The following is a 24,622-nucleotide window of genomic DNA, read 5'->3' as shown; positions in this document are numbered from 1 at the left end:
GCAGGAGCGGGGCTGCTCTGTTGCCCGGGCTTTGCCTGGTTGCGGGAGCGGAGCTGCTCTTTGCTGGGGGGCTTCTCACTGCGGTTGCTTCTTTGCTTGTGCAGCATGGGCTCTAGGGCGCGTGGGGATTCTTCCCCACTGGGAAACGGTCACCAGAAGGGGACATAAGGAGACATAAGTACCCCTGCCCGGAGGCGACGACTTCACCCCATGCCCGCATGTCGCCCCACAAGGCACCTCGGACTCTGCCCTGTCTGCGCCCCGGCATCCATTCTGATGAGGATCTGCCGTCTGTATCTTTGTTTCTCTGCTGTGTGTCTCTCTCCTCTGCTTGCTTTTAGGGTTTTCTCTTTCCGTTACTTTTGAGCAGTTTAACGATAGCATGCCAATTCCGGTGCATGCTGAATTCCCTTCCTGCTGGAGTTCGTCGAGCCCTGTGGGTCTGTGGATTAGGGTTCCCCATCCTCTGGGCCCTCACGCCTGAGGTGGAGCCGATGTCACGGCAATAGAAATGACGTGCACAGAAGTGTGATGGGCTCGGATCATCCCAACACCGTCCATCGCAGAGTTGTCTTCCACAGAACCGGCCCCGGGGGCCAAAAAGGGCGGGGAAACCGCTGGGTCACAGTTTTCATTGATCCATGGCGCTGTTCAGCCATCAGTTGCTCCTCCGCGCGGGCAACGCTGGTCCCGCGTGCGTCAGCTGCCCCGGCTCCTCTCCGAGCGCGCCTGGCTCTCTGCATAGTGGACGGTCTCCATTCCTGCCTGCAGGCTCCCGAATAAAGGCGTCTGCGGTGTCTGCTCCACCGTGAACCCCACTCGGTGCCGGTTCCTAAAAGCACGTTTCTTGGAGCACAGTTGCTTTACAGCGCCGTGTCCGTCTCCACTGCCCAGCCAGGCGCGTCGGCCGCACGTGTGCACAGAGCCCCCCGGTGTGGCTTTCCCGCCGCTTGGCGAGGTTTCATCTCTGCAGTTTGACGCAGGCGCCTTTTTCTGCCTTTCACACGGCTTCTTAGCTCTTCGCACACGTGGAGTGCAGTTGTGCCCCCCGCTCTGCTTGCTTTTCCGCTGATCCTGACGTCACTGCCAGTTCTAGGCAGCTTCGTGGACTGGCTGCATCTTTCTGCTCCTTTGTGTGCCTGGCAATTTTTGTTCGAGCGCCAGACACTTTGGACTCTACCCTGCTGGCTTCACTTGGTAAAGAGTCTGCCTGCAATGCAGGAGACCTGGATTTGATCCCTGGGTGGGGAAGATCCCCGCTCCAGTCTTCTTGCCTGGAGAATCCCACGGACAGAGGAGCCTGGTGAGCTGCAGTCCACGGGGTCACAAAGGGTCGGACACGACGGAGCAGCTTACACTCTTTCACTTTCGTTTGCTGGGTTTTGGGTCTTTTTGTCCTCCTAGAAACGTGTCAGAGCGTGTCCTGAGATGTAGGTAGGGACGGCCTGGTCTTTTCGAATCTTCTGCATGAGGTCTGTTAGGCAGGCCTCGTGCGGGGCCCAGTCCGAGCCTGACTACTCGGAGACACGACCTTCCTGAGCCCACCCACCGCCCCAGGAGGCTGGGCAACACTTCCACCGCACCTCCTCTCGGGAACGCCCAGCCCCTCCTGGGCTGGGTCCTTCGGACCCCTGTTCCTGGGGTTCACATCCGCCCGCTCCTGCTCCCAGAGATCGCTGGCCTTCGTTTTCTCCTGTTCTGTCTCTTGACACCAGTATTTTACACATTGTGTCAGGATATTCGGTTGTTTTGAGCAGGAGGGTAACTCTGGTCCCTGTTGCCCCGTCCTGGTCAGACCCGGAAGCTGGGTGTGGTTGTGTCTGAGGAGTCCCTTCGGCCACAGCCTTTAAATCCAGTGCCGGGTCCCGTCGGTCGCCGCTGAATGAAGTGGTCTTGTTGATGAAGACTTGCACACTTGCTTCTGATCGTCGCAGCCCCGAGTCGAGCGTGTTCTGTAGTGTCAGACGCTCGTGCCCTCGGGGCGCAAGTCCGGGGCCTGGGGCTAGCCGGCGCTGTGCCCCAGCAGGGCCCCTGGGAAGCCTGCAGTTGTCCCTGGGCTCAGAATGTAGGGCTTGCGGCTTGGGGACCTGCAGACAGCAGAGGAAGGGTCTTGGGGAGCAGGGCGTGGGGCAGAGGGGGCTCCAGGCGGGGCTGCAGTGTGGGGTCCGGTCCTGCTCCCCGTCTTGGGGCCTTGCTGACCTGCCGTCTGACTCCTGCGCTCTGCTTTCCTGAGAAGGGGCAGCAGTGCCCAGCTGGGGACTCTGAGCAGATGGACTGGGACCCTCCATGGGGTCCAGGAAATAGGGGTGTGAGGGGGGCCGGGGGCCTGTCTGTGGTGTCCCGGGTCTGACCTGCCCTGGAGCAGGGTGGCGGGGTGGGCTGGGCAGCACTGCTCTGGTGGGCGGTCAGGGAGAGAGTCCGGGAGCCTGTCCTTGGGCAGTGTGGCCGAGGCCAGAGGCCTCCTGGGCACCCTGAGTCCCCCGGGTGGACTGGTCCCCAGCGTGCTCACCTGCCTGCTCCTTGTCCTTAGCCGCCCAGCTGGGGAAGAAGGTGGCCGTGCTGGACTACGTGGAGCCTTCCCCCCGAGGTAGGCCAGTCCTGCGGGTGGGGGCGGGCATCAGTCCTGAGGGGCCGAGCCCAGCCCTCTGGCCGGGAGAGTTGGAGTCAGCAGGGTGGCGGCTCACCCGAGCTCCCCCTGCCCCCAGGCACCAGGTGGGGCCTCGGCGGCACCTGCGTGAATGTCGGCTGCATCCCCAAGAAGCTGATGCACCAGGCGGCGCTGCTGGGGGGCATGATCCGCGACGCCCCCCACTACGGCTGGCGCGTGGCCCAGGCCCCGCACGACTGGTGAGGGGCAGCGGGGGGACCAGGGTCCCCGCAGCCCCCGGGCAGCCCCTTCACCCCCATGTATGGGCCAGGCTTCTGGTTGTCTCCCGGGGCGGGTGGCAGAGGCCGCCCGCCCCCTGGGTGGGGCCTGGGCCCTCTTGCACCCAGGCCTGGCAGGTGGCAGGTGGTCTGCTCAGGGCCCCCAAGTCGGGAGCCCCTGGCCTGGCCCAGGGACGGCCTCCACCCCCGCCACCTTGAGAAGCACATGGCCCCTGGGGGTGCCTGTGAAGGGCCCTTAGCAGCCCCGTCCTGGCGGGACCTGCCCCTGAACCGTGCGGCCGTTCAGCCCCGCGCTGCCTGTATCACCAGGGCAACAATGGCGGATGCCGTCCAGAACCACGTGAAGTCCCTGAACTGGGGCCACCGCGTCCAGCTGCAGGACAGGTACCGCTGCCGTGCCGGGCCCAGGGCGGGCCTGGGCGCTGAGGACTCCCCAGGCTGGGGCGGTGGGGAGAACTGCGGAGAAAGCCCGGTCGTCTGGCGGACTCCATGCTCCCAATGCGGGGCCCGGGTTCGATCCCTGGCCGGGGAACTAGAACCTGCACGCTGCAGCTGAGACTCGGCACAGCCGAATAAATAAATATTTAGAAAGTAAAGACACAGCACCATTGGGAAGTTTTTTTTTTTTAAAAAAAGCCAGTTTCTGGGCACCAGGTGCCCCTCACCCCTCCTGGGGCCTGGCCTCATGGTCCCCTGCCTGCTGGCCCCCTTCCTTGGCAGCGGAACGTTGGTAGGTTTTGGGGGGACAGTACTGGTACTGTCCAGTACTGGGAGCCTCCTCTTCCTGGTGGAGCATGTCCAGGTGATAGGACTGAGCTCAGCAGAGGCCCGGCCACCTCTGTCCCCACACACCGGAGCTGCGCTGGGCCTTGGGACGTCCCTGCGTGGCGGCTGTGGTCCCTGTGTCCGGGGAGACCCAGGGAGACGGCAGCCATGCCCCCTGCCCCTGAGCCGTGGGTGGCCTGAGGTCACATTTGAGCATCATGTTTTCATTTTGCAGGAAAGTCAAGTATTTGAACGTCAAGGCCAGCTTTGTCGACATGCACACAGTTTGCGGTGTCTCCAAAGGTGGGGAGGAGGTGAGCACCTGCCTCCTGGGCTCCCAGGGGCCGGTCTGGGCCGGGGTGGGCAGATCCCAGGTTCGCGCAGCCTCTGCGCTGTCCCCAGCGATCAGCACCACTGGGGTTGACACGACATCCCCCGGGGGCCCAGGGTGGCCCAGTCCTCTGTGACGGAGGAGGCGAGCACGCCAGGCTGCCCGTGGCTCAGGCGGCCCAGCCCGGCATGGCCTTGTGGGCTTCTGGAGACCTTCTCCCTGGGGACGCTGTGTAAGCTGGGAAGCTCTCCTGCCGGTGCTCAGACCCGTCTCGGGGCTGCTGCGGGGCTGGCGCCACAGGCAGTGGCTGTGCCTGGGTACGGTGGAGCCCTCGCGAGGTGCCTGAGGGCGCCCGTGGGGTGCCTGGGTGACCGAGGCTTCCTCGGTTTCTTCCCAGACTCTGCTTTCGGCCGAGCACATTGTCATTGCCACCGGAGGTCGGCCGCGGTACCCCACGCACGTGAGTGTCCCCGAGCGCGCGCCCCAGCCCCTGCGGTCCACCCAGCGGGAGCTGCCTCTAGGGCAGGGGACCCGGCAGCTGTGACTGGCGGCTCTGGACAGGCCTCCAAAGGAGGGTAGGGCGCCTGTCCGAGTGACCACACAGGCAGGGCCCATCAGTGGCCACCAGTGACCCCCGCCCGCAGCCGGGCCTGCCAAGGCTGCGTTCAAAGTGCCTGACAGCCGCGGTCTGCTCCCGGGACCTGGCGATGAGCCCGGCTGCCCACATGGGGACCGGCCCGCTCCCACCGCCCCCTGAAGGGGGTAGACGTGGGAGCCGCTGGCCCTGGGGAGGCCGCTCGGTGGCTGCCCGCCCCGCTGCCTGCTGAGTCTGCCCATGTTCTGGTCCCTGGTTACCCAGACCTGTCAGGCTCCCTTGAGCAAACTTACGAAACTTTATTTTTCTTGCCGACTGAACCGTAAACTGTTTGGAATCCATTTCCTCTCTGCAGCGCTTCTGACTCCCGAGGGCCACGGGGAGGGCACACGTCCCAGGCCCCCACCTGCTGGGGCATGGGGTGACCTGCACAGCCCCCGCGTGCGGGGCCCACCACACTGTCCCTCGGGGACCGCCCCGCCTTCAGCCCAGCGCCCTGGGGACCGGCCTGCCTGGCCTCGCCCCTCCCGCCCGCAGCCCTGGGTCTGATCTGGGGGTCCTGGAGAGCTGGAGGAAGAGGCTGCAGCCCCCCCAGCCCCCGGCCCAGAGCCGCTCCTGGGAAGGTGCAGCCGCACGCAGGTGGTATCTGCGAGCCGGCTTCCTCTGTGGGCACCTTAGGGGCCAGAGACACCGCCTTACATCGACCCTTCTCCTGGACAGATCGAAGGTGCCTTGGAATACGGGATCACGAGCGATGACCTCTTCTGGCTGAAGGAATCCCCTAGAAAAACGTAAGGCCTGAGGGGTGTCCGGGGCCCGCTCCCCTGTGCACAGGGCGTGTTCCTTCCCACCGAGGGAAGGCGGAAAGCTGGCCGCACCGTGCGTTCGGGGCTGTGCCCGCCCAGGGCCATGTCACGGGGTGTGGCTGTTGTTTGCAGGCCTGGCGTTCATCAGGGTTCCCGCGGGCCCCCGGGGGGAGCCCAGCCGCTTTCCAGCGCTGATCAGATGTCCCGCTTTCACCTGGCCCCCTAGTGTCCTGGGTGCCCCTGAGATCGGCAGGGCCCAGGGGCCCAGCTCACTCCCAGCCTGGGGTCCAGCTCTGGGAGCTGCTGCCAGGCGTCTCGGGGACCTGTGTTTGCAAGGACCAGACAGGCCACCAGAGGGCGGCAGAGGGGACCACACAGGCCACCAGAGGGCGGCAGAGGCTCGGCTGTCACAGTGCGGGGGCTGGGGAGGCCTGGGGGCAGGGTCTGCGTGCGGGTGTGAGCACGTGTGTGTGTGCCTGTGTGTGAGCGTGTGTGTCCACACGTGTGCGTGCTTGTCTGTGAGCACGTGAGCGTGTGTGCGTGCCGGGCTGTGTGCTCTGCGTGTCCTCACTGTCCTGGCCTCACAAGGCATCCTTTCAGGCCCAGGCGCAGCCCCTCGCGAGGGGCCCCCTTTCTCCTCCCTGGCCAGACTGGCTGCAGGGGAGCCCGGCCTGCGGGTCCTGACCGTCTCTGGCTTCTTCTGCGCCGTGTGCATGGCCGGAGCTGTGTCCAGTCGAGAACCGCCGTCCCGGGTGGGCACTGTCTCGTGGGCCGAAGGGACCGGGCCTCCCCTGCCGGGTGGGGCCCCTCGGCCGCTCCCATCTGCAGCCTGGGCCGCGCTGCCGCGCCTCCACAGGCTCCGGCCGTGCGGGGCACTTCCCCCTGGAAGTGGGGTGCGATTCTACGTCACGTGTACCACACTGTCTGTCTCCCCGTCAGGTCTGGCTGACTCTCTTGTCTCTGCCTAGCAGGCTCGACGGGGTCTGGCTTCTGCATTTGCTGTTATGGCATCTTTGGTGTTCACTAGCTGTTTAAAACGAGTGTGGGCGTCTACATGTGGGTTTGTGTGGCTGTGAGTGTGAATGTGTGTGGCTCTGTGTGTGTGTGAGTGTGTGTGTGAGCATGAGCGTGTGTCTGAGGGCACCTGTGAGAGTACATCTGAGCATGTTGTATGAGTGTGAGCGTGTGTGTGAAGTGTGCAAGTGTGAGTGTGTGTGAACATGTGTGTGTGACTGTGTTTCTGTGAATGTATCTGTGTATGTCTGTCTGTGAGCTGTGTCTGTGTGTGTGTGTCTGTGAGCATGTGTGACTGAACATGTGTATCAGTGAGCGTGTGTGGCTGTGAGCGTGTGTGTCCGTGAGCATGTGTGTGTAAGCATGTGTGGCTGTGAGTGTCTGAGCGTGTGTGGCTGAAAGCATGTGTGGCTGTGTGTCTGTATGTGTGTGTCTATGAGCGTGTGTGGCTGTGTGTGTGTGTGTAAGCATGTGGCTGTGAGCGTGTGTGTATGTGTGTGTCTCTGTGTGAGCGTGTGTGTCTATGAGCGTGTGTGGCTGTGAGCATGTGTAGCTGTAAGCGTGTGGTTGTGAGCACATGTGGCTGTGAGCATGTGTGTCTTAGTGGCTGTGAGCATGTGTGGCTGTGAGCGTGTGGCTGTGAGCATGTGTGTCTGAAGTGTGCAAGTGTGAGTGTGTGAATGTGAGCATGTGTGTGAGTGTGTTTCTGTGAATGTATCTGTGTAAGTATGTTTGCTGTGAGCTATGTCTGTGTAAGTGTGTGTGTCTGTGAGCATGTGTGACTGAATATGTGTATCAGTGAGCGTGTGTGTCTATGAGCATGTGTGGCTGTGAGCGCGTGTGGCTGTGAGCGCGTGTGGCTGTGAGCGTGTGTGTCTAAGAGGCTGTGAGCATATGTGGTCGTGAGAGCGTGTGGCTGTGAGCGTGTGTGTCTGAGTGGCTGTGAGCACGTGTGGTTGTGAGCATGTGTGGCTGTGAGCGTGTGTGTCTAAGTGGCTATGAGCATGTGTGGCTGTAAGCGTGTGGCTGTGAGCGCGTGTGGCTGTGAGCGTGTGTGGTCGTGAGAGCGTGTGGCTGTGAGTGTGTGTGGCTGTGAGCGTGTGTGTCTAAGTGGCTATGAGCATGCGTGGCTGTAAGCGTGTGGCTGTGAGCGTGTGTGGCTGTGAGCATGTGTGTCTAAGTGACTGTGAGCATGCGTGGCTGTAAGCGTGTGGCTGTGAGCGTGTGTGGCTGTGAGCATGTGTGTCTAAGTGACTATGAGCATGCACGGCTGTAAGTGTGTGGCTGTGAGCGCGTGTGGCTCTGAGCGTGTGTGGTTGTGAGCGCGTGTGGCTCTGAGCGTGTGGCTCTGAGCGGGGCTGCCCCTGCTTTCCTCTTTCTCATCTGCCTGCAGGCCTGCTGTCAGAGCTGAACCTCGTGTTGTTTACCACTGCAGGTCTTTTCGGCTTGCCCTCCTTGGCCCCAGCAGCGCGCCAGTGTCCAGGTTTCTAAGTGTGGTTCAGGCTCTTTGACGCTTAATTGCTGTTAGATTCATTGCATGTTGAGGAGAGCCTCTCCCCCCACCCCCCGCCCAGCAAGATGGTTTTTGACAAAAGCCCTGGATTTCCTGTGGGTCCCAGGGCCTTGGTGGGCGTCTGCAGCTTGTCTGCGTGAAGACGGGGCCCCAGGCACCCACCACGAGCGCCTGCGGTCGGCCTGGAAACTCCTCCAAATGGGGCCCGGTCCTGCTCTGGCCCTGTTCAGGGTCCCATCCACCGGGCTTCGGACCCGTGGCGTTTTCTTAGGCGTTGGTTTCTGGGGATGACGCAGGTCCGCGGGGGCCCGTGGAGACCGTGGTGCCGCTGGCCTTCACAGCGCAGCCACCTGGATGCTGGCTTGCGGCCTGGGGCCTGTGTCCTGGCCGAGGCCGCTGCTGCGGCTCCGTCGCGTCTGCCCAGCCACAGCGCTCTCTGAGCCTTGGTCTTTCGTTGACTCTGTTCCCGTGTGTTCCTTTTCTTTTGTTGGTTATTCCCGCGTTGCCTTCTGAACGCCGAGTCCAGCCACCAAGAGGGGCCGCTGTCTGGTGGCCCTCGCTGCCCGCAGCTCGCCCAGGCCGGGGCACAGGAAGCTGGGGCGCAGGGCCCCGCGTGGCCGCCCTGCTGACCACGTGCTGGGCCCGCGGTGTGCGCGGCTGGGGAAGACAGCCCCAGATATCGGGGTCAGCAAAGTGTTTATTTTTTTCAGAAAAAAAAAAAAAAAAAACCAAACCATTTAGAAGACTTTTTTTTTTTTTTTTAGCTCTTTCGTTTAGAAGGAATCTAGGTATGTTATTGTTTAAGGAAAAAAAGTGTTTGCAATGTATCAGTCACCCATTCCATTCTGAGCATGATTTATGTGAGGAAATGGTTTTTTAAAAAAATTAAGCTGGAGATACATCCCCGAACGATGCTTCTGTGAAACGCAGCTTTTGTGCCGAGCTGTGAATGCAAGTTGGAACAGCGCGACACGGGAGGCAGTGTTTACTCCCCACATTCCTGTGCACAGTCAAAATAAGCCGGAGGGCCGACGGTAGCATTTCTGTATTTTATCAGCTCTGGCCGGGCTGGGGGCCTCCACTCACACTCCGAGGGGCTGTTTCTACCAGATTTATTTGCCTTATAAATATTCCTGGTGTTTATTTTAACTCGCCTTTAAAACGGAGCTGAAATGAATATGGGCCCAAGGGCTGCCCCCACCCTGGAGGCCTCGCAAAGCCGGGCGGGCCGTGCCCCGGGGCCCATCCAGGAGGCCAGCCGGCCAGCAGGGTGCCCAGCATGCCTGGCCTCGCCTCAGCCTGCAGCTGCGGGGCCTCCGCTGGCCAGCTCCCCGCAGCCCGTGGGCTCTGGGGCCGTCCATCCTCCTCCCCGTGTGGACCGCCCTCAGGATCACCTTCCTGAGACGGGGTGGCCAGCAGCCTCCACAGGTGACCCACCTGCTTTGCCCCAGGGGTCTGGGAGCCCTCTGGACAGCCCACATGCAGCTGCTCCCGGAGCCCCTGCCTGCAGGGGGGGCTGTGCTGGTGGGGTGGCCATGGGCCCTCGCACTGTGTGGGTGCCCCCCAGACCCCCTGGGAGCGGACTGGGGCCTTCAGACCCGAGAGGCAGGTGGAGAGTTCCTTAGACCAGGGCTTCACGCCTGGGGAAGCTCTGTTGATGCTTCCTCCGCCTCCAGATGTGAGGCGGCAGCCAGCCCGTGATCAGGGTAACCCTGCGGCAGCTACACCTTGGCGTGCCGTGTTGGCAGCACCCAGGCGCACGCGGTGGGGGCTTCCTGAACACACACGCAGCCGCGGGGCCCGGGGGCGCAGGCCTTAGAGGCCCGCCCCGCCCCCAGGGCCTGCTGCAGGCACCTGCCGGGCACCAGCCGTGGCCCCACCCGGGCCAGGGTCTCCTCGGGGGCCAGCAAAGCCCACCCGCAGCTCAGACTCACCGACAGAAGTGCATCGCTCCGCCAGCCCCCAGCGCCAGTGTCCAGCCCTGATTTGGGTGTTTTCTCATGGAGTCTGCCTGAAGGGAGTTCTCTGGCTAAGACCTTGGATCCTGCCTTTCTCAGATGATTGTTGTTTGATAATGAATTGCTTATTTGATGAACTGGGGGCCAGGGGTGGAGTGAAAACCAACCCCGTTGAGGAGTCCAAGGTGACTATGGGCACCAGCACACGCCCGCCCCCTGGGAGGTTTCACCCGCCCGCGCTTGGTCAAGGACGTGCCCTCCTGATGTTCCCACTGTTGGCGGCTTGGAGCCAGCAGCCTAGGGGCGGGGCCCCGTGACCTTGAGGTGGGGGTGGGACACCCAGGGCTTGGGGGGACCCTCACCCACCCCTACTCCCCACCCGCCTGTGCAGGGTTTGGGAGCGTGCTCAGGGGCTGCAGAAACAAAACGCCTTTGCCAAAATCAGGAGACCACGTTGCTGCTCTGCCTGGAGCTGGGCAGTGGGCTTCAGGCTCTGTGGAGACAGGAAGACTCGGACGGCAGGACTGTACAGTGGGTGGTCAGCAGGCTCCCTGGGCCTGCATGCGTCAGCTTCACGGGCCGTGGGCGCCCTGGGGAGGCACAGGGCACCACCACAGGTCTGCACGCATGCCCTTCGCTGGTTCTCGTGTTGGGGCAGGATGTTTAAGGCAGCCCAAGCTGCGCAGTTTCTGTCTTGAAGGAAGGCTTGTCCCTTCCCTGTTCACGTCCAGACGAAGGGAGAGCAGGCCATCTTGTGTTGTGTGCACCCACGTGTGGACGTGTGCGTGTGCCCCGTGTGCGTGCCTGCGTGTGTCTCCATGTGTGCCCCGTCTGCCTGCGTGCCCCGTGTGCGTGTGCCTGCGTGTGCCCCGTGTGTGTGCTGTGTGCGTGTGCCTGCGTGTGCCCCGTGTGTGCGTGTGCCTGCGTGTGCCCCGTGTGCGTGTGCCTGCGTGTGCCCCGTGTGTGCGTGTGCCTGCGTGTGCCCCGTGTGCGTGCCTGCGTGTGCCCCGTGTGTGCTGTGTGCTGTGTGCGCGTGCCTGCGTGTGCCCCGTGTGCGTGCCCCACATGCCGAGCTCTCCCCACTCACCCACGCAGACGCCCCCGGCCCCGACCCGTCCCGAGGAAGCTGGGTGCCAACAGCTCCCCGCAGGGCGCCAGCGGCCGTCCTCCCGGGACGAGTGTCTGTTTGAAATGGAATTATATCATTAGTACCTGCCGGGATCAAGCTGACATCTGCTGATCCACCCCCGCGTCACCTCTTCTCGTTCAAAGGCTGAGGGTGATCTGACAAGCCCACCCACACGCTGCCTGGGCGGGGAGTCTGTGCTCAGGTTCAGTTCGGTGCACGTGTGCTCAGGTGTGCGTGCACACCGGGTGTGTAACGGGAGGTCTGCTGGGTCCCATGGCCCCTTCCTGCTGGCCGCGCTGACTCTCCCAGCCTCTGCGTGCAGGGACGTGGGGCAGGCAGGCGTGGGCCCTCCACCCGGCCTCTGTATCCCCAGAGCATTCTGCCCACGTCCGGCACCTCCCTGGTTGTCTGCAACCTGGCGTCAGGGGTCCAGTGGGAGTCAAGGAGAAGCTTGCAACGCCTGGGCTTGGTCCACGTCGGTCCTGCCTGCGGGCCCGTCCCCGGACACGCTGCTCTGTCTCCAGCCGTCCCTCCCTCGCCACCAGGCAGTTCCGCGATCCGGCAGCTGGCTGTCACTGTGGCAGGAGCCCTGGGGGGGTTGTCGTCCCTCGGCGGGGGGGGGGGGCCGTCGTCCCTCGGGGGGGCCTGTGGGACAGCTCGCGGCAGGTGCCAGGCGCCCGCACGAGGCCCGGCCCTCGGAGCCCCAGGGGCTGCTCGCGGCCGGTGGCCGTGTGACCCACGTATCTCTGTCTGTCCCTCCCACAGGTTGGTGGTCGGGGCCAGCTGTATCCTTTGCTGCACGCAGGTGATGGACAGACGGACGGCGCTGCTCACCGTCCCGAGAGTGGACGCTCAGGCCCAGCCCCCGCCCTCGCCCCTCCCGTGGGGGCTGCCCCCTGCGACCTGTAAAGGCCCAGTCTGTCCTCTGTGCTCAGGGGACACTCTGAGGTTGACCTCTGAGTCTGGGGCTTCCGGGAGGCTCTTCCTGAGCCGCTCACTGGCCGGGCAGCTGGACACAGCCGTGAGGCAGCTGGTCCTCCCTGGAGACCAGCCCCCTCTGGCCAGTTCCTTCAGATGGAGCAGTAAGATTGGGGGCCAGGAGGAGCGACTGCAGGGGAGACGGAGGCGTGAGGTCCGGGTGCCGGCTCCTGACTGTCCCCATGTGGCCCGGGTGAGCCTCCGGGGCACATGGAAGGCGCCTGTGCACCGAGGCCCCACATGGCCCTTGACGTGCATCTGAGATGGGCACTGGGGGGAGTCTCCACAGCCGGGTCGGAGCCTCCTCTGGGCTGGTGGGGACGGGTGGGGTGTGGGCTTCTGGCAGGGCACAGGGTCTTGCTGCCCGGTACCAACGTCACCATCGTTAGCACTCCTTAACTGCCTGGCAGACGTAGCCCTGGAGTGCGCGGGCTTCCTCACCGGGCTCGGCTTGGACACCACCGTCATGATACGCAGCGTGCCCCTCCGGGCCTTCGACCAGGTAACGCCGGGCCTGCGCCCCGACCCGTGTCCCTGCTGTCGTGAGGGGGCTTGCCCGCCCCCTACGCGGGCGGGGCAGGTGTGGGCTTTCAGCGAGGTGTCCATCTTTAGAAACCGGCCCTCGAGTCGAGGGAGGAGACCATTGGCGACATACACACCTGTTGACGGGTGGCAGCAAGGGTCAGCACGTGGCGGACGCAGCGGCCAGCCCCAACCCGGGAGGGCAGCGGCCGGCGAGCGTGGGCAGCCGTGCCATCCCAGCCCCTTGCTGAGCCCCTGGGGCCCGAAGGGTGTGTCTCTCCAGGGCCAGCGTGGCGGGGAGCGAGGCCCTGGGTGACCGTCATGGGTGACGGCAGCCCGGCCGCTGTAGACAGGACAGATAGAACGCCAAGCCAAGCCAGGCCCTGCGGCCCCACAGCCACCCCGTCCACCACCCAGGCGGCCCCAAGGCCTCCCAGCCCCGGGCGCGGGCACCCCTGCTGACAGTGGACGTGCCCACGCGATGAGCACGCGTACTTTCTCGTTAAGCCACAATCCCTCCGAGGAGATGTCGCTTTAAAGCCCGGGTCTGGGTTGTTGCTGTCAGAATACCAGGTGTCTGCACAGCGGGATGGTGGGTGGGCTCCGGGGCGATGCACCCCCCGAGGTCCTGTCACCCCCTGGACAGACACGCCCGAGCGCCCGCCTCCAGCACACACGTTCAGGGACGGCCTCAAGCCTCGGGCTGGATGCAGGCAGAGAGGGCCCGAGAGACAGAGGCCCACAGGAATGAGAAGGCGGGCAGAGAGGTGCCCACGTCTGCTCGCAGCTACCTGGCCACCACGCCTGGCAGAACCTGGCAGACAGAGCCCGGGGCGGGTCTCAGCCCCTTCAGGGAAGCCTCGGTTCATTACCGTCTGAGAAGCGTCCAGAGGTCACACACACCCCAGCCCAGGGTCCTGGGCCCGCAGACTCGGGGTGGGGGCAGGGGGCGCCAGAAGCTCTGCCGGCTTAGTCCCCAGCTCCGCAGAGAGCAGGGTCCCCAGATGGCCCGCCCAGGCAGGCCTGTCTGCGGGCCACCCCCGCCAGCGCTGGGCGCTCACCCGGCACCCTCTCCACCCTCCGCAGCAAATGGCTTTGCTTGTCACCGAGCACATGGCTGGCCACGGCACCCGGGTCCTGCGGGGCTGCGCCCCCGAGAGGGTGGAGAAGCTCCCAGACCAGCAGCTCCGCGTCACCTGGGTGGACCTTGCCTCGGACCGGAAGGATGCGGGCACCTTTGACACCGTGCTCTGGGCGATAGGTAAGGGCCCCAGGCACCACCTTCCCTGCCGTCGGGCATCTGGACCCCTCCCCGCCCCTCCCCACGTCCCCCGGACGGCGACGCAGAGAGCTCATGGGTGACCCCCCGGCTGACACTGCGGAGGGCATGGGGGCCCCTGCGGGCCCCGGACTGCCAGCCTGGAGGGGAGAGGCCCTGAGGGCACAGCCTGGATCCCAGAGCCGTGGGGGTGGGCCTGCCCCAGGGGTTCCCTGCACAGAGGGCGCTGGGCCCACCTTCCGGGACACCCTCGCCTTGGGGCCTGTGGCCCATGCGTTTGGAACCCGTTTTCCTGACCCGTCCGTGTGCACATTACACCTAGAGACAGGCAGGATCTTCCCTCTGTGTTTCCAGCCCGCGGGCCTCTCATCCCCTTCCCCCTGGGCCTGGCTTCTGAGTCTCTGTGCCCATCAGACCCCACATCCGGCTATGCAGCTCTCGACGTGTCCACTGAGCCCTCAGAGGGCCTGTCCCCCACACTTTTCCACGCCAGCTGCCCAGGTCCCCACGTGCCCCTAGGTGGGGCCGGGGTGGGGGTGTCCTTCTGAGAAGCCTATTGCTTTCGAAATGCTCAGACGGGTGGAAATCAGAAAATGAAATAAACCCCAGAGCAGTCAGCGCCTGGCTGTTGAAGCTTGATGCAAACAGGCTTTAGGAAAGAGGCAAAGATCTGAGACGCCCCAGAGCGAACTCTTGGCCAAGATTCGCTAAATTACCAGAGGAAATGTTCTTGATCAAACCGTGAGCGTAGATCTAAGGGGGTTTGTTTTGATGAACACTGTGAAGGATTGTCCAAGTGTTCAGACCCGGGGAGGTAAACTGATGGCTGTCCTTTTCAGCTCAGTTCTAAAGGCCGAGGTGGCGGCCCCCACCTCCTGCCTGGGCCCTCGCCTGCACCCCCCGGGCCCTCGGGGTCCTCCCTGAGTCCAGACAGCCCTGGTGGGCTACAAGGCGAGGCCCTGGGAGCCCTCCCCGCCCCGGGAGGGAGTCCGTTTTGTTTTCTGTATTTTCAAAACGAGCATCCCCCAGACGGTCTGCTGGTGTGATTGATGCCGGGGGAAGGGTAGGGGCTTTTCACAGTCCTTGGCCTCTGACCTTGCTTCCCAAGGCGGCGCTGCGGTTCCCGGCACGCCTCCCAGCCGCGGGCAAGTGCTGGCGGGGCATGGCTCACGGCGGGTTTTGTAAACATCTAGGAGCCGCGTCCCATTTCAGCAACCGGAACGTTCTCTGCCCTTTACCTGGAGAGCCTGGAACTGGGCATTACTTCTGCGTGGGGTAAAGGGTGGTCCCAGGGGTCCAAACACCACGGCTGGCCGGGAGCTGGCAGACCTGGGTCCACTCGGGCGCCCACCAGACCCGACATGTCACAGATGAGAAGGGCGGGCCCCGGCTCGTGCCCGTGGACACCCGCGGACACCAGCGTGGGCCTGGCCTGCAGCCTGCCAGCCTCTTCCGCGGCGCGGCCTTGATCCCCACGAGGTGGATTAAGCACATTAGCAGCTAAAGCAGTTAATTGCTGTGCAGGGGGCCGGCTCATTGTTTGTCTGTGAATCACCCGCTCACACCAGGTGTCTTAGATAACAGGCCGGGAGCTGGGGAGGAGGATTTCCTGTCTGCAGATGCGCCGATTACTGTGATGAGTGAAGACAGTCAGCCCGCCCCACAGGCTTGGGCCGCCGCAGTTAACCACTTGTGGCCTGGATCCCGGCTGGAGGTGGGGGGTGCGCGGAGTGGGACTGGCGAGCCCAGTGGGCACTTCTCAGCAGGGACCCTTGGCTTCGCTGTGACTTCCTCTTGTTTTTAAAAACAGCCTGAGTGCCTTGGCCTTGGGAAAACCCGGAGCCAAAACAGTCCCCAGCACCCTTCCCCCTGCCCCCCCCCCCCGCCCCGTAATCAGCAGCCTCCAGGCAGGGCCCGAGCCCACCCACGGGCGGGGAAGCAGTGGGGCGCTGTGGGCAGTCAGCTCCCGAAGCCGGCGCTTTTTCAGGCTTTTTCTTTGCAGCGGCTGCTGCCATTCACCCGTGTCACGTGGGAGCCTCCAGCGTGGGGGGAAGCAAGCCCGAGGGTCCCAGGCTGCCCACTCTGGCCGACCCCCGTCCTGAAGGCCCCTGCCACTCTGAGCACCATGCCCACGCTGGTGCTCACGTGGACCGCAGCCCGGGACGAAGGCTGGCCCGGGGAGACCATGCCAGGCCCGAGGAGCCGAGGCTGGCTGCGGCCGGGGCCCTTCCATCCAAGGCTGTCCCCTGGAGGCCGCAGAGGCGCTGGCGGTCTGAGCAGCGATGCAGCCTGCTGGGGCAGCCGCCCGTCCTGCCCCCAGAACTGCGTCCTGCTGTGGCTGCAGGACACCCGAGTGGGGCTCTGTTCTCCAGGCGGGGGCCCCACCACAGCCTGATCGGGCCGCCAGCCTGGGCCCTTGCCCAGCCTCCCAGCGCCTGCCCGGGACTGCCCGTGTGGCCTCCCCGCGCTCACCTGTCACGCCCCTGCCGGCCCTGAAGTCCACACCAGCACGTGTGCGGCAGGCAGGCCCGTCTTCCTGTGACGAGGCGCGCCTGGTCCTCTGCGTCCCTGGGCGCGCAGAGCAGGTCGTGACAGCCAACAGGTGGTTCCCTCAGCGCCACCAGGGGAGGCTGGCCTGGCCCGGCCCACCAAGAGCTCTGTCCTGGGTGGTCAGCGCTGGATGGGGGCCGTCCAAGCTGCGAGGGTCACGAGGTCCCCCTGAGGGACTCTGGCCAGCAGGCGAGGGGCGGCCCCGAGGCAGGGGCTGGGGTCGCTCAGTGCACTCATCTGCTGCAAACGCAGCAGCAAGTCACGCACGTTCTAAGGAAGACGCTCGTGGGGTCATGTGAGCGGGTGAAAAGGGCGGGATCGGTCACTCTCAGGAGGAAGCCCAGCTCACTGACACGTGGCCAAAGGATGCTGCGTTTTACTGCTCATTGAAGAAGTGCACGTTGAACCTTCACAGCTCCCCACCCTGACAAGGAGCAGAGTGCAGAGCAAGGGGGCCGCCTGCCCGGAAGGGCCTCCCCCAGGGACCAGCTGCCAACCCCACTCCGGGGTGAGGAGTGGGCGGCCTGCGGGCTGGACGGGGCGGCATGTGAACCGTCATTGGGGAGGACTGCCTGCCCTTGGGGAGGCTGTGGAGGACGGCGTGACTGCTGCCGTTCGAGCCCAGCCCGGTCTGAGCGGGCGTCTGAGTGGCCAGCCGCTGGGCCCCCCGCCCTACCCGTTCTCCATCTCCGTCTGCCTCTGGGGCTCCAGGCCTGTTGGACAGGGAGCGTGACCCCCGGCTCCGAGAACACGGGGCAGTGTGGCGGAGGCCGGGGCCCGTCCACCCTCTGTGACCCCTGTCCAGGGCCTCCCTTCCTCCACTGTCGGTCCTGGAAGCCTGCTGCCCGGCATCGTCCAGCCGCTTTTCTCCGTACCCGTGGCCTGGCTCACACGTTCCACGTACTTTCCCGCTTACGTAGGCAGTGCGTCCTATAAAATCCTGGCTTCAAAGTGGACCACGGGGCCAGCATGGCCGCCGTCTGCTGCCTCTGCCTTCAGGGTCATCTCTGTCTCCTCGGGGACCTGAGATGGGTTTGCTAGCCTCTGCAGGGTGTGCAGTTACCACGGTTACCACAGGCACAGACCCGGGAAGAAGCGCTGTTGACCTCCTGTGACCAGCCGGGCAGGGTGCAGGGGCGAGCTGGGGACAGCGTGGCCGCGTCGGAGTGCCTGGCCCGGCGCTGCCGCTTTGCCTGTGGCTCGACAGCCTGGCCCAGTGTATGGGGAGGGTCAGGGCCCCGGACCTGGGGAGGAGCCCAGGGGCTGATCTGGGGGCCCCTGCCTGCAGCCCTGGTGTCCCCAGCACACGGCCCCCCATCCCACCCATGGGGCCTGCTTTTTCCTTGCTGGAGCATGGCCCAACCCCTTCTCAGGTGCCCGCTGGGCCCCCAGACCTCGGGCAGGATGTTGGCGGGTGGCACATCACACCCTGCAGGCTCGGGGCCCTCCATCAGAGCTGGAGCGCCAACATCGGTGTGGTCAGAGGCGGGGCCCTCCTGTCCTAGTGGGCCCGTGTCTGGTCTGCTGGGGAAGGGCGCCAGCCCTCAGCCCCTGATCCCTGGGGCCAAGCCGCAGCCATCGCTGAGAAGGAGGTTTAGCTGAGCTGTGTTTTGACTTCCCGCGGGGAGAGCAGCTGGAGACTTAAGGCTCCCCTCCCCGGCTCCACCAGCCCCTGCCGACCCCGGGGGCCTGAGCCGTGGGAGCCGTGGGATCTGTGCCTTTGAAACCAAGCCTCCCGCCTCCGGATCCCCCGCCCAGTCCCGGGAATACGGGGCGCCCACTGCCCCCCTAACACCACCCCCGCTCGGAGAGCCCTTGTCGTCTGAACGAGGCCCCAGGCTGTGAGCACACGGGCTGGCAGTGCCAGGGTGTCCGCCCAGCAGTGCCCCCTCCAGGCCTCTCTCCAAGGGCGGAGTCCACAAGCTGATGGCCCCCCAGGATGAGCGGCTGTGCCTGCCAGCACTGGACGCCTCAAGCTGGGGCTGCCGGCAGAGGGGGTCTGTCCTGGACCCTGGGCAGGACGCGGTTGAGCACGCCGTCTGCCTCCTCTGGGTCGGCTCACCCTCCTCGGGCATCGGCGGGACATCCCTGCCAGGGGCTGGGGACACGGGGCACCGCCTGTCCTCACATGCAGCCTTGTGGCAGGTGGGGTGACCTGACAGGTAGAGGGCAGGGGCCCCAGGAGTGTTGGAGGGGCGCCCCGGACCAGGGAGGCCACCTGAGGGCCCGAGATGCCCCCACCGAGGGGTGCACGCAGGGACGGGCAGAGTTCCCGAGATGCCCTCAGGTCGATGCCTCGAAGGCTGCGTGGCCCCGTCAGGCTGTGTGTGCAGCCGAGCTGGCCCTTCACCTGCACCGCTGCGCCGTGTGGCCTGGGGTCCCTGGCCCTTGGAGCGCAGCCCCGTCAGTGGGGAGGGGCTTAGGGATCCGGCCAGGGGCTGGGGGCAGGTCGCGCTTGGGTGCTGCTTCTATACCATTTCTGTTGTCAGAGCCAGGCACCTTCGAAAGAAACCATGGCTCTCCCACACAGAATCAGCATTATGGGGCTTGAACGTCCTCTTTGAGTGACATGTGGGACCTGTTGGCATCTCACTTGCTGAGACGTGACCTGCAGGGGCACAGTTCCAGGGTGGGCCCCCCGGGTCTCCCAAGCGAGCTACCTGTTATCACAGGCACCTTTGTGGACTTACCTGGTGGTCCAGCGGTTGAGGACCCACCTGCCAACGCAGGGGACACTGGCTTGATCCCTGGTCAAAGAACTAAACCCCACGTATCACAGCCACGGTGCTGCGTGCGTAACTAAACATCCCGCGTGCTGCAAAGACAGTCCGGTGCAGCCAGACAAGTACACAGATGTTTCTGAAAACAAAAAGTAAAAAAACAAAAAACCAGTAAGCCCTTTGTTTCCGGTTGTTCACCGATTATAGGTTTTTCCCCACGTTTATTTTTTGAATACGTATGACTATTAACTGCGTATAATTTAAAAACCAGACTTGTATCGTAGGCTGTGTTTAGGGTTCCTTATTCCAGACTCTGCACATGCGCCACACTCCCTCCTGTTCCTGCACCGTCCTTTCATGTTCTGTGCAGGTGTGTGTGCACAGACGCGTGTGTGTGCATGTACTCGTGTGCCCGTGTACATAAACTGTGTGCACATTGCATGTGTGTGTGCAAACCGTGTGTATGGGCATGGTGCGTGTGTGTGCGCATGTGCAGCGTGTGTGCATGTTTGCACGTGTGTGCATGCACGTGCATGTACGCATGCGTATATGTTTGAGGCCCTTGGCGCTGTCCGTGCTTGATACCTCACCAATTCTAAGTGGACTTTCTGAGAAGAGTTTTAAATCAACCCGGAATCTTGATCAGAACCTCTCCACCTTGCTCTGTGTCTTTCAGGCCGAGTTCCAGAAACCGCGAGTCTGAATTTGGAAAAGGCTGGTGTGCGTACGAACCCCGTCACTGGGAAGATCCTCGTTGATGCCCAGGAAGCCACCTCCATCCCCCACATCTACGCCATCGGCGACGTGGCAGAGGTACGGCCGGCGCCCACTGCTCCTTGTCCCTCTGACCCTGGCCACCCCATCAGCCCAGCGCTGTGGGCGAGGCTTCGTGCGTGCTCGCTGCCCCAGGGCCTGGCTGCGTAGCCTGTGCTGGGTGTTGATCAGAACACGCGTGTGTGCCCAGCCGCTAAGTTGTGTCAGACTCTGACCGCCTGGCCTGCAGCCCGCCAGGCTCTGTCCATTGGATTCCCCAGGCAAGAATATTGGAGTGGGCCGCCCTTTTCTCCTTCCTGACCCAGGGGCGGAGCCTGTGTCTCCTACACCTCCTGCAGTGGCAGGCGGGGTCTTTACCGCTGAGCCACCGGGGAAGACCACTGAATAGAACAGTCGTGACTAAAAGTCACTCAGCAGCCAGGAGCATTCACCCCCAGGGTCCAGCAAGGGCGCCGTGGTTCGGGGAGATGTGTGTGCTGTGTGGGCCACGTGTGTGTCGGTCAGGTGGGTGGGGTGCTTTCTCGCTGCCGATCCCTGTCATTTCCAGACCGTCGGTCGTCGGCATTTCCCGCTGCTGTGGGAGGTCAGCCCCCAGTCCCAGGCTGGCGCGTGCGGGGACACAGGGCTGTGCCAGCTCTGCTCCCGGGCAGGACGCCTGGAGCAGGGGCCTCCACGGAACGCGGTCCCATCCAGGCTGTCTTGGGCTTGGCGTTGCGGACCAGCTTCGTGTCGGGGCCCACGGGTGCTCCGTGGGCCTGTCTTAGCCCGAACCCCAGTCAATGGGATCTAGTGAATGGCGGCAAGTCTCGCTTGGGCTTTGCTATGGAACGCTCTCCAAGGGGACTAGCATGAAGCAGGGTCCCAGGAGAAGCCCCCGGTGGATGTGGGGAGGTTTCGCTGGTCTGGCCAGCGTGGCTGGCGTGGCCAGGCTTGTTAGCAGCCCTCCCCCTCTTCCAGGGAGACTGGCAGCTCTCCAGGGTGGGACAGAGGGAGCCTGCACTGGGGGTCTCGGGAAGGCAGTGCCTCCACCATGGGCCATGCTAGAGTAACCCACACTCCCTGCTTCCAGGGGCGGCCGGAGCTGACGCCCACGGCCATCATGGCCGGGCGGCTCCTGGCCCAGCGGCTGAGCGGCCGGACCTCAGACCTGATGGACTACAGCAGCGTGAGTGCCTCTGCTCGCCACAGCCATGCCCAGCCTGCACAAGGCCGCAGCTCGTTCTGGGGGCACGTGCGTGTGTGTGAGCGCGCGTGTGAGTGCGTGTGTGTGCGTGTATGTGAGCGTGCACGTGTGTGTGAGCATGTGCATGTGAGCATGTGAGCGTGCATGTGAACGTGTGCGTGAGCGTGTATGAGCGTGTGTGCGTGCGTGTGTAAGCGCACATGTGTGTGTGAGCGTGTGCATGTGTGCAAACATGTATGTGTGACCGGACACTCTCGCTGTCCCTGGGGGGTCTTTGCCCTGGGCCCCCAGGGGCCTGCCTGACACGGGCCTGCCCTCCAGGTCCCCACGACTGTCTTCACTCCCCTGGAGTATGGCTGCGTGGGGCTGTCAGAGGAGGCAGCCGTGGCTCGCCATGGAGAAGAGCACGTGGAGGTGAGTCCAGGCCCCGGGGGGCAGCATGCAGGCCCGTGTGGCCCCCACCCTGGTGACAGCCGCCCCCACAGATGCTGGAGGGCAAGCGGGAATATTGGAGCCTTGCTTCCTGGGGCCTGGGGCTCGGCAGGGCAGCATGGGGCCCCGCACAACAGCTGCGACGGGTTGGGGGTGTTGGCAGGCGTGGCAGGGACCAGAGGGCCTTGGAGCAGCGGCCCCCTCAGGGGGGCATGTGTCTCCCTCCATCTGGAAAGCTTCCTCCCTGCCCTCTGCCCGCCTCCCCCGCTGCCCTCCTGCCCACTTCTGGTCCTCACAGGCCTCTGCCAGCCCAGCATGGGCCTCACCCGGAGGGAGGGCGTGGTCACCAGGCGGGCGCCTCTGGGGTCTGCTTTGACTGCAGTGCGTGCCCCAGGCAGCCTGGAGGCGGGCCGGGAGGCACTGGACCCCACGTGGCCACCAGCGCGGCCAGCTCCCCTCTGGGAGCGAGCCCTGGGCTCCAGGCCTGCCCGTCCTGCATCAGCTGTGCTCTATTTGCTGTTTCTGTTTAATTTATCACGAGGGCCCTGGGACATGTGTCCGTGGCAGTCCGCGATGTTGCTTCATGTTTCACGATGTTGAATGGCCAAACACCCTTTGTTTGTTTTCTTTTCAATTCTGTCTTCGTTAGAACAATATTCTCTGGAGCTGCATTAATTAATAATGGCTGTGCAGCACATGTGAGCGCCCTGCTCATTTTTTACGCGGCCGCAGCCCCAACCACGCTGTCGGCCCTTCTCGGGTGCTGAAAGCCTTTGTCCGGCAGTCGGTGGGGGCTGGGCCTGCCCCCCGATGGCTGGGGTGAGGGTCTGGAGAGCACTGGGGCCCCCAGGGAGACAGGACAGGCGGCCGGCCCCCTCCAGTGCCCAGCCTGGGCAGCATCCGCCTGGGTGGTGCCCAGGCCTGCTCTGCGCCCCGGGCTCTGAGGCAGGTCAGAGGGCAGCCTGCCTCGCTGCTGCTGCTCTCCGGGGTCTCGGGCCTGTCCACAGGCTGCCATGCCCAGGGGCGCGGGCTGCCTCCAGGCCAGCGGGGCCTTGTCCTCGGCCCGGATCGCAGCCTGCAGGCCCAGCGGGTAGTTGCGGCTCCCCGGCCGCACCCACAGCCTGCCCAGCTCGAGGAGGTCCCGGGGCTTGTTGTGCTGCAGGCGCTGACCCGGGAATCTGTGTCTTGCCGCCCAGGTCTACCATGCGTTCTATAAACCACTGGAGTACACTGTCCCCCAGCGGGATGCATCTCAGTGCTACGTAAAGGTGAGCGTCCTGTGGGCCTGGCCTGGGCGCGCAGGCCCCTGCCACCCCCGCTGACCACGTGCCTTTCAGATGGTGTGTCTGCGGGAGCCCCCACAGCTGGTGCTGGGCCTGCACTTCCTCGGCCCCAACGCAGGCGAAGTTACTCAGGGGTTTGCCCTGGGGATCAAGTGAGTCCACAGGAATTATCAGCCGATACGCCGCTCGCAGGCCGCTCGTCCGCGGGGCGGTGTTTTCAGAGAGCGTCTACCCGACGGGGCAGGTCCAGTCACCTGGGGTGTGGCCATGTCCATCTCTGGGACAGCCTTGTGTCCTCGACCGGCCAAGGGGTCCCTGTGGGTCTTCTCTGCTCAGAATGAGTGCCCAGGCGGTCGGGAGCAGCTTGGCAACGCGTGTACCAGGAGGGCTGCCTGGCAGGCACACATCCTCTGGGGCCAGCCCTGGCCGCAGGCTGTGCACAGCGGGGTCCTGGGGCCCGTGCTGTGGCCGCTCCAGCAGGGCTGGGAGTGAAGGGGCCGGGCAGCTGGCGAGGGCTGTCAGAGGCAGGAGGGCAGAGGGGAGCGGGCTGGACTCACTGAGGGCCATGTGGGCCTGGGGGCAGCAGGGGGCAGCAGGGGGCCAGGCCGGCGGGTAGGAGGTGGAGATGGCAGGTGTTCCTGGCTGGAGAAGAGGGTGGGGGCGGGGCTGGAGGGCAGCGAGGAGACTGACTTCCGGGCCCTCCCCCAGGTCCTGCTACTTGTCTGGGGGGCGGGTGGGTGTGCGAACATGCCTCCCTGCACTAACTCACCCCCCTCCCCCGTCCTGGCGTGCAGGTGTGGGGCCTCCTTCCAGCAGGTGATACGCACAGTGGGCATCCACCCCACCTGTGCGGAGGAGGTGGCCAAGCTCCGCATCTCCAAGCGCTCCGGCCTGGACCCCACGGTGACCGGCTGCTGAGGCTAGGCAGCCATCCGCAGCCCAGGGCGCTCGGCCCACTGCCGCCCCTGCGGCCAGGTGCGCATGCGGGGCCGGTCCTGTGTTTGAGGGGGGCTGGGTACCACCGCCAACTGCTACAGGTGACCCCCAACCCCCACTAGACCTCCAGACCCCAGCCGGGCTGCCCATGAGCATGGGGGTCTGGAGGCCAGGTGCGCCCACGGCCTGTCCCCGGGGGCAGGGCTGGGGCACAGGGTGGGGAAAGTGCAGCGGCCTCCCCCCGCGTGCCCCGTCCAGGGCCGCCCCAGGTCCCTTCCCTCTGCTCAGAAAGCGGACTCAGTCTGGTTCTGTTAGGCTTGGCACAGCCAGCGGGTGGGTGGCCGGAAGCCCTGGTGTGCCGTTGGTTCTGAGCCTCTTCTTGGAGGAAACCCCTCCTTGCCCATGGCCAACGGGGTGCTTGTGGTCCAGGCCTTTCCGCCTGTCAGCCAGAGGGGCTTCACCCGGCCCTCAGCCCCTCCTGGGTTGAGGTCCCCAGGGCCCCCGGGGGCTGTGGACAGAGCAGTGAGTGCCCATTAGAAGCCTGCAGGCATCTGATGTGTCAGGCTGAGCCGCGGTTAGCGGGCCAGACCCCGGCCTCTCCTGGGCACTCAGACACTGGTGCCTTCACAAAGCCCTGTGACAGCCTCTGAGGAGCCTCAGCGACTCAGGGCATTTCTGACAACGATGCCCCACCTGATGGTGCAGGGCCGCCCTTGCCTGCTCTCTCATCCGACCCCCCAGGGGCCGTCCGTGTGGGTGGGTGTGGGGACACAGGCCGCCCCACACTGACCCTTGTCTTGGGCAGGACACTGGACTGACGCCGAGCACCCAGCAAGGATGGCGCAGGCCGGCACCGCGCACCCCGGACGCCGCCAGATGATGAGGACCTGTGCGGAAACCCCCCGCGGGCAGCCCATGTCTGAGCCCCTGGCGTGACCCGGCGCAAATAAAGAGACTGTCTTCCGGAA

The 24,622-nt window shown here is 64.6% G+C and overlaps 1 protein-coding gene across 3 annotated transcripts in view; it reads left to right on the top strand.

Moving 5' to 3' along the window:
* The window catches only part of TXNRD2 (thioredoxin reductase 2), a 27,142-nt gene extending 2,520 nt beyond the window's left edge, over nt 1-24,622 (top strand). For 2 of the 3 annotated variants that reach the window (XM_018044800.1, XM_018044801.1), the window contains exons 3-17: nt 2,531-2,587; nt 2,706-2,847; nt 3,196-3,270; nt 3,887-3,965; nt 4,380-4,442; nt 5,298-5,368; nt 11,763-11,782; nt 12,386-12,477; nt 13,584-13,758; nt 19,723-19,859; nt 20,890-20,985; nt 21,325-21,417; nt 22,632-22,703; nt 23,513-23,693; nt 24,460-24,622. In XM_018044800.1, the coding sequence (XP_017900289.1) occupies nt 2,531-2,587; nt 2,706-2,847; nt 3,196-3,270; nt 3,887-3,965; nt 4,380-4,442; nt 5,298-5,368; nt 11,763-11,782; nt 12,386-12,477; nt 13,584-13,758; nt 19,723-19,859; nt 20,890-20,985; nt 21,325-21,417; nt 22,632-22,703; nt 23,513-23,693; nt 24,460-24,590 (1,484 nt within the window). In that variant the 3' untranslated portion in view covers nt 24,591-24,622. Of the gene's footprint in view, nt 1-2,530; nt 2,588-2,705; nt 2,848-3,195; nt 3,271-3,886; nt 3,966-4,379; nt 4,443-5,297; nt 5,369-11,762; nt 11,783-12,385; nt 12,478-13,583; nt 13,759-19,722; nt 19,860-20,889; nt 20,986-21,324; nt 21,418-22,631; nt 22,704-22,772; nt 22,871-23,512; nt 23,694-24,459 lie in introns of all 3 variants that reach the window. The other variant, XM_018044802.1, reaches the window with a different exon arrangement.

This window comes from Capra hircus, unplaced genomic scaffold (genome assembly GCF_001704415.2).
Source record: "Capra hircus breed San Clemente unplaced genomic scaffold, ASM170441v1, whole genome shotgun sequence".
Classification (NCBI taxonomy): Eukaryota; Metazoa; Chordata; class Mammalia; order Artiodactyla; family Bovidae; genus Capra; species Capra hircus.
The sequence above is the reverse complement of the archived record's forward strand: the minus strand, read 5'-3'. Positions and strand labels throughout refer to the sequence as shown.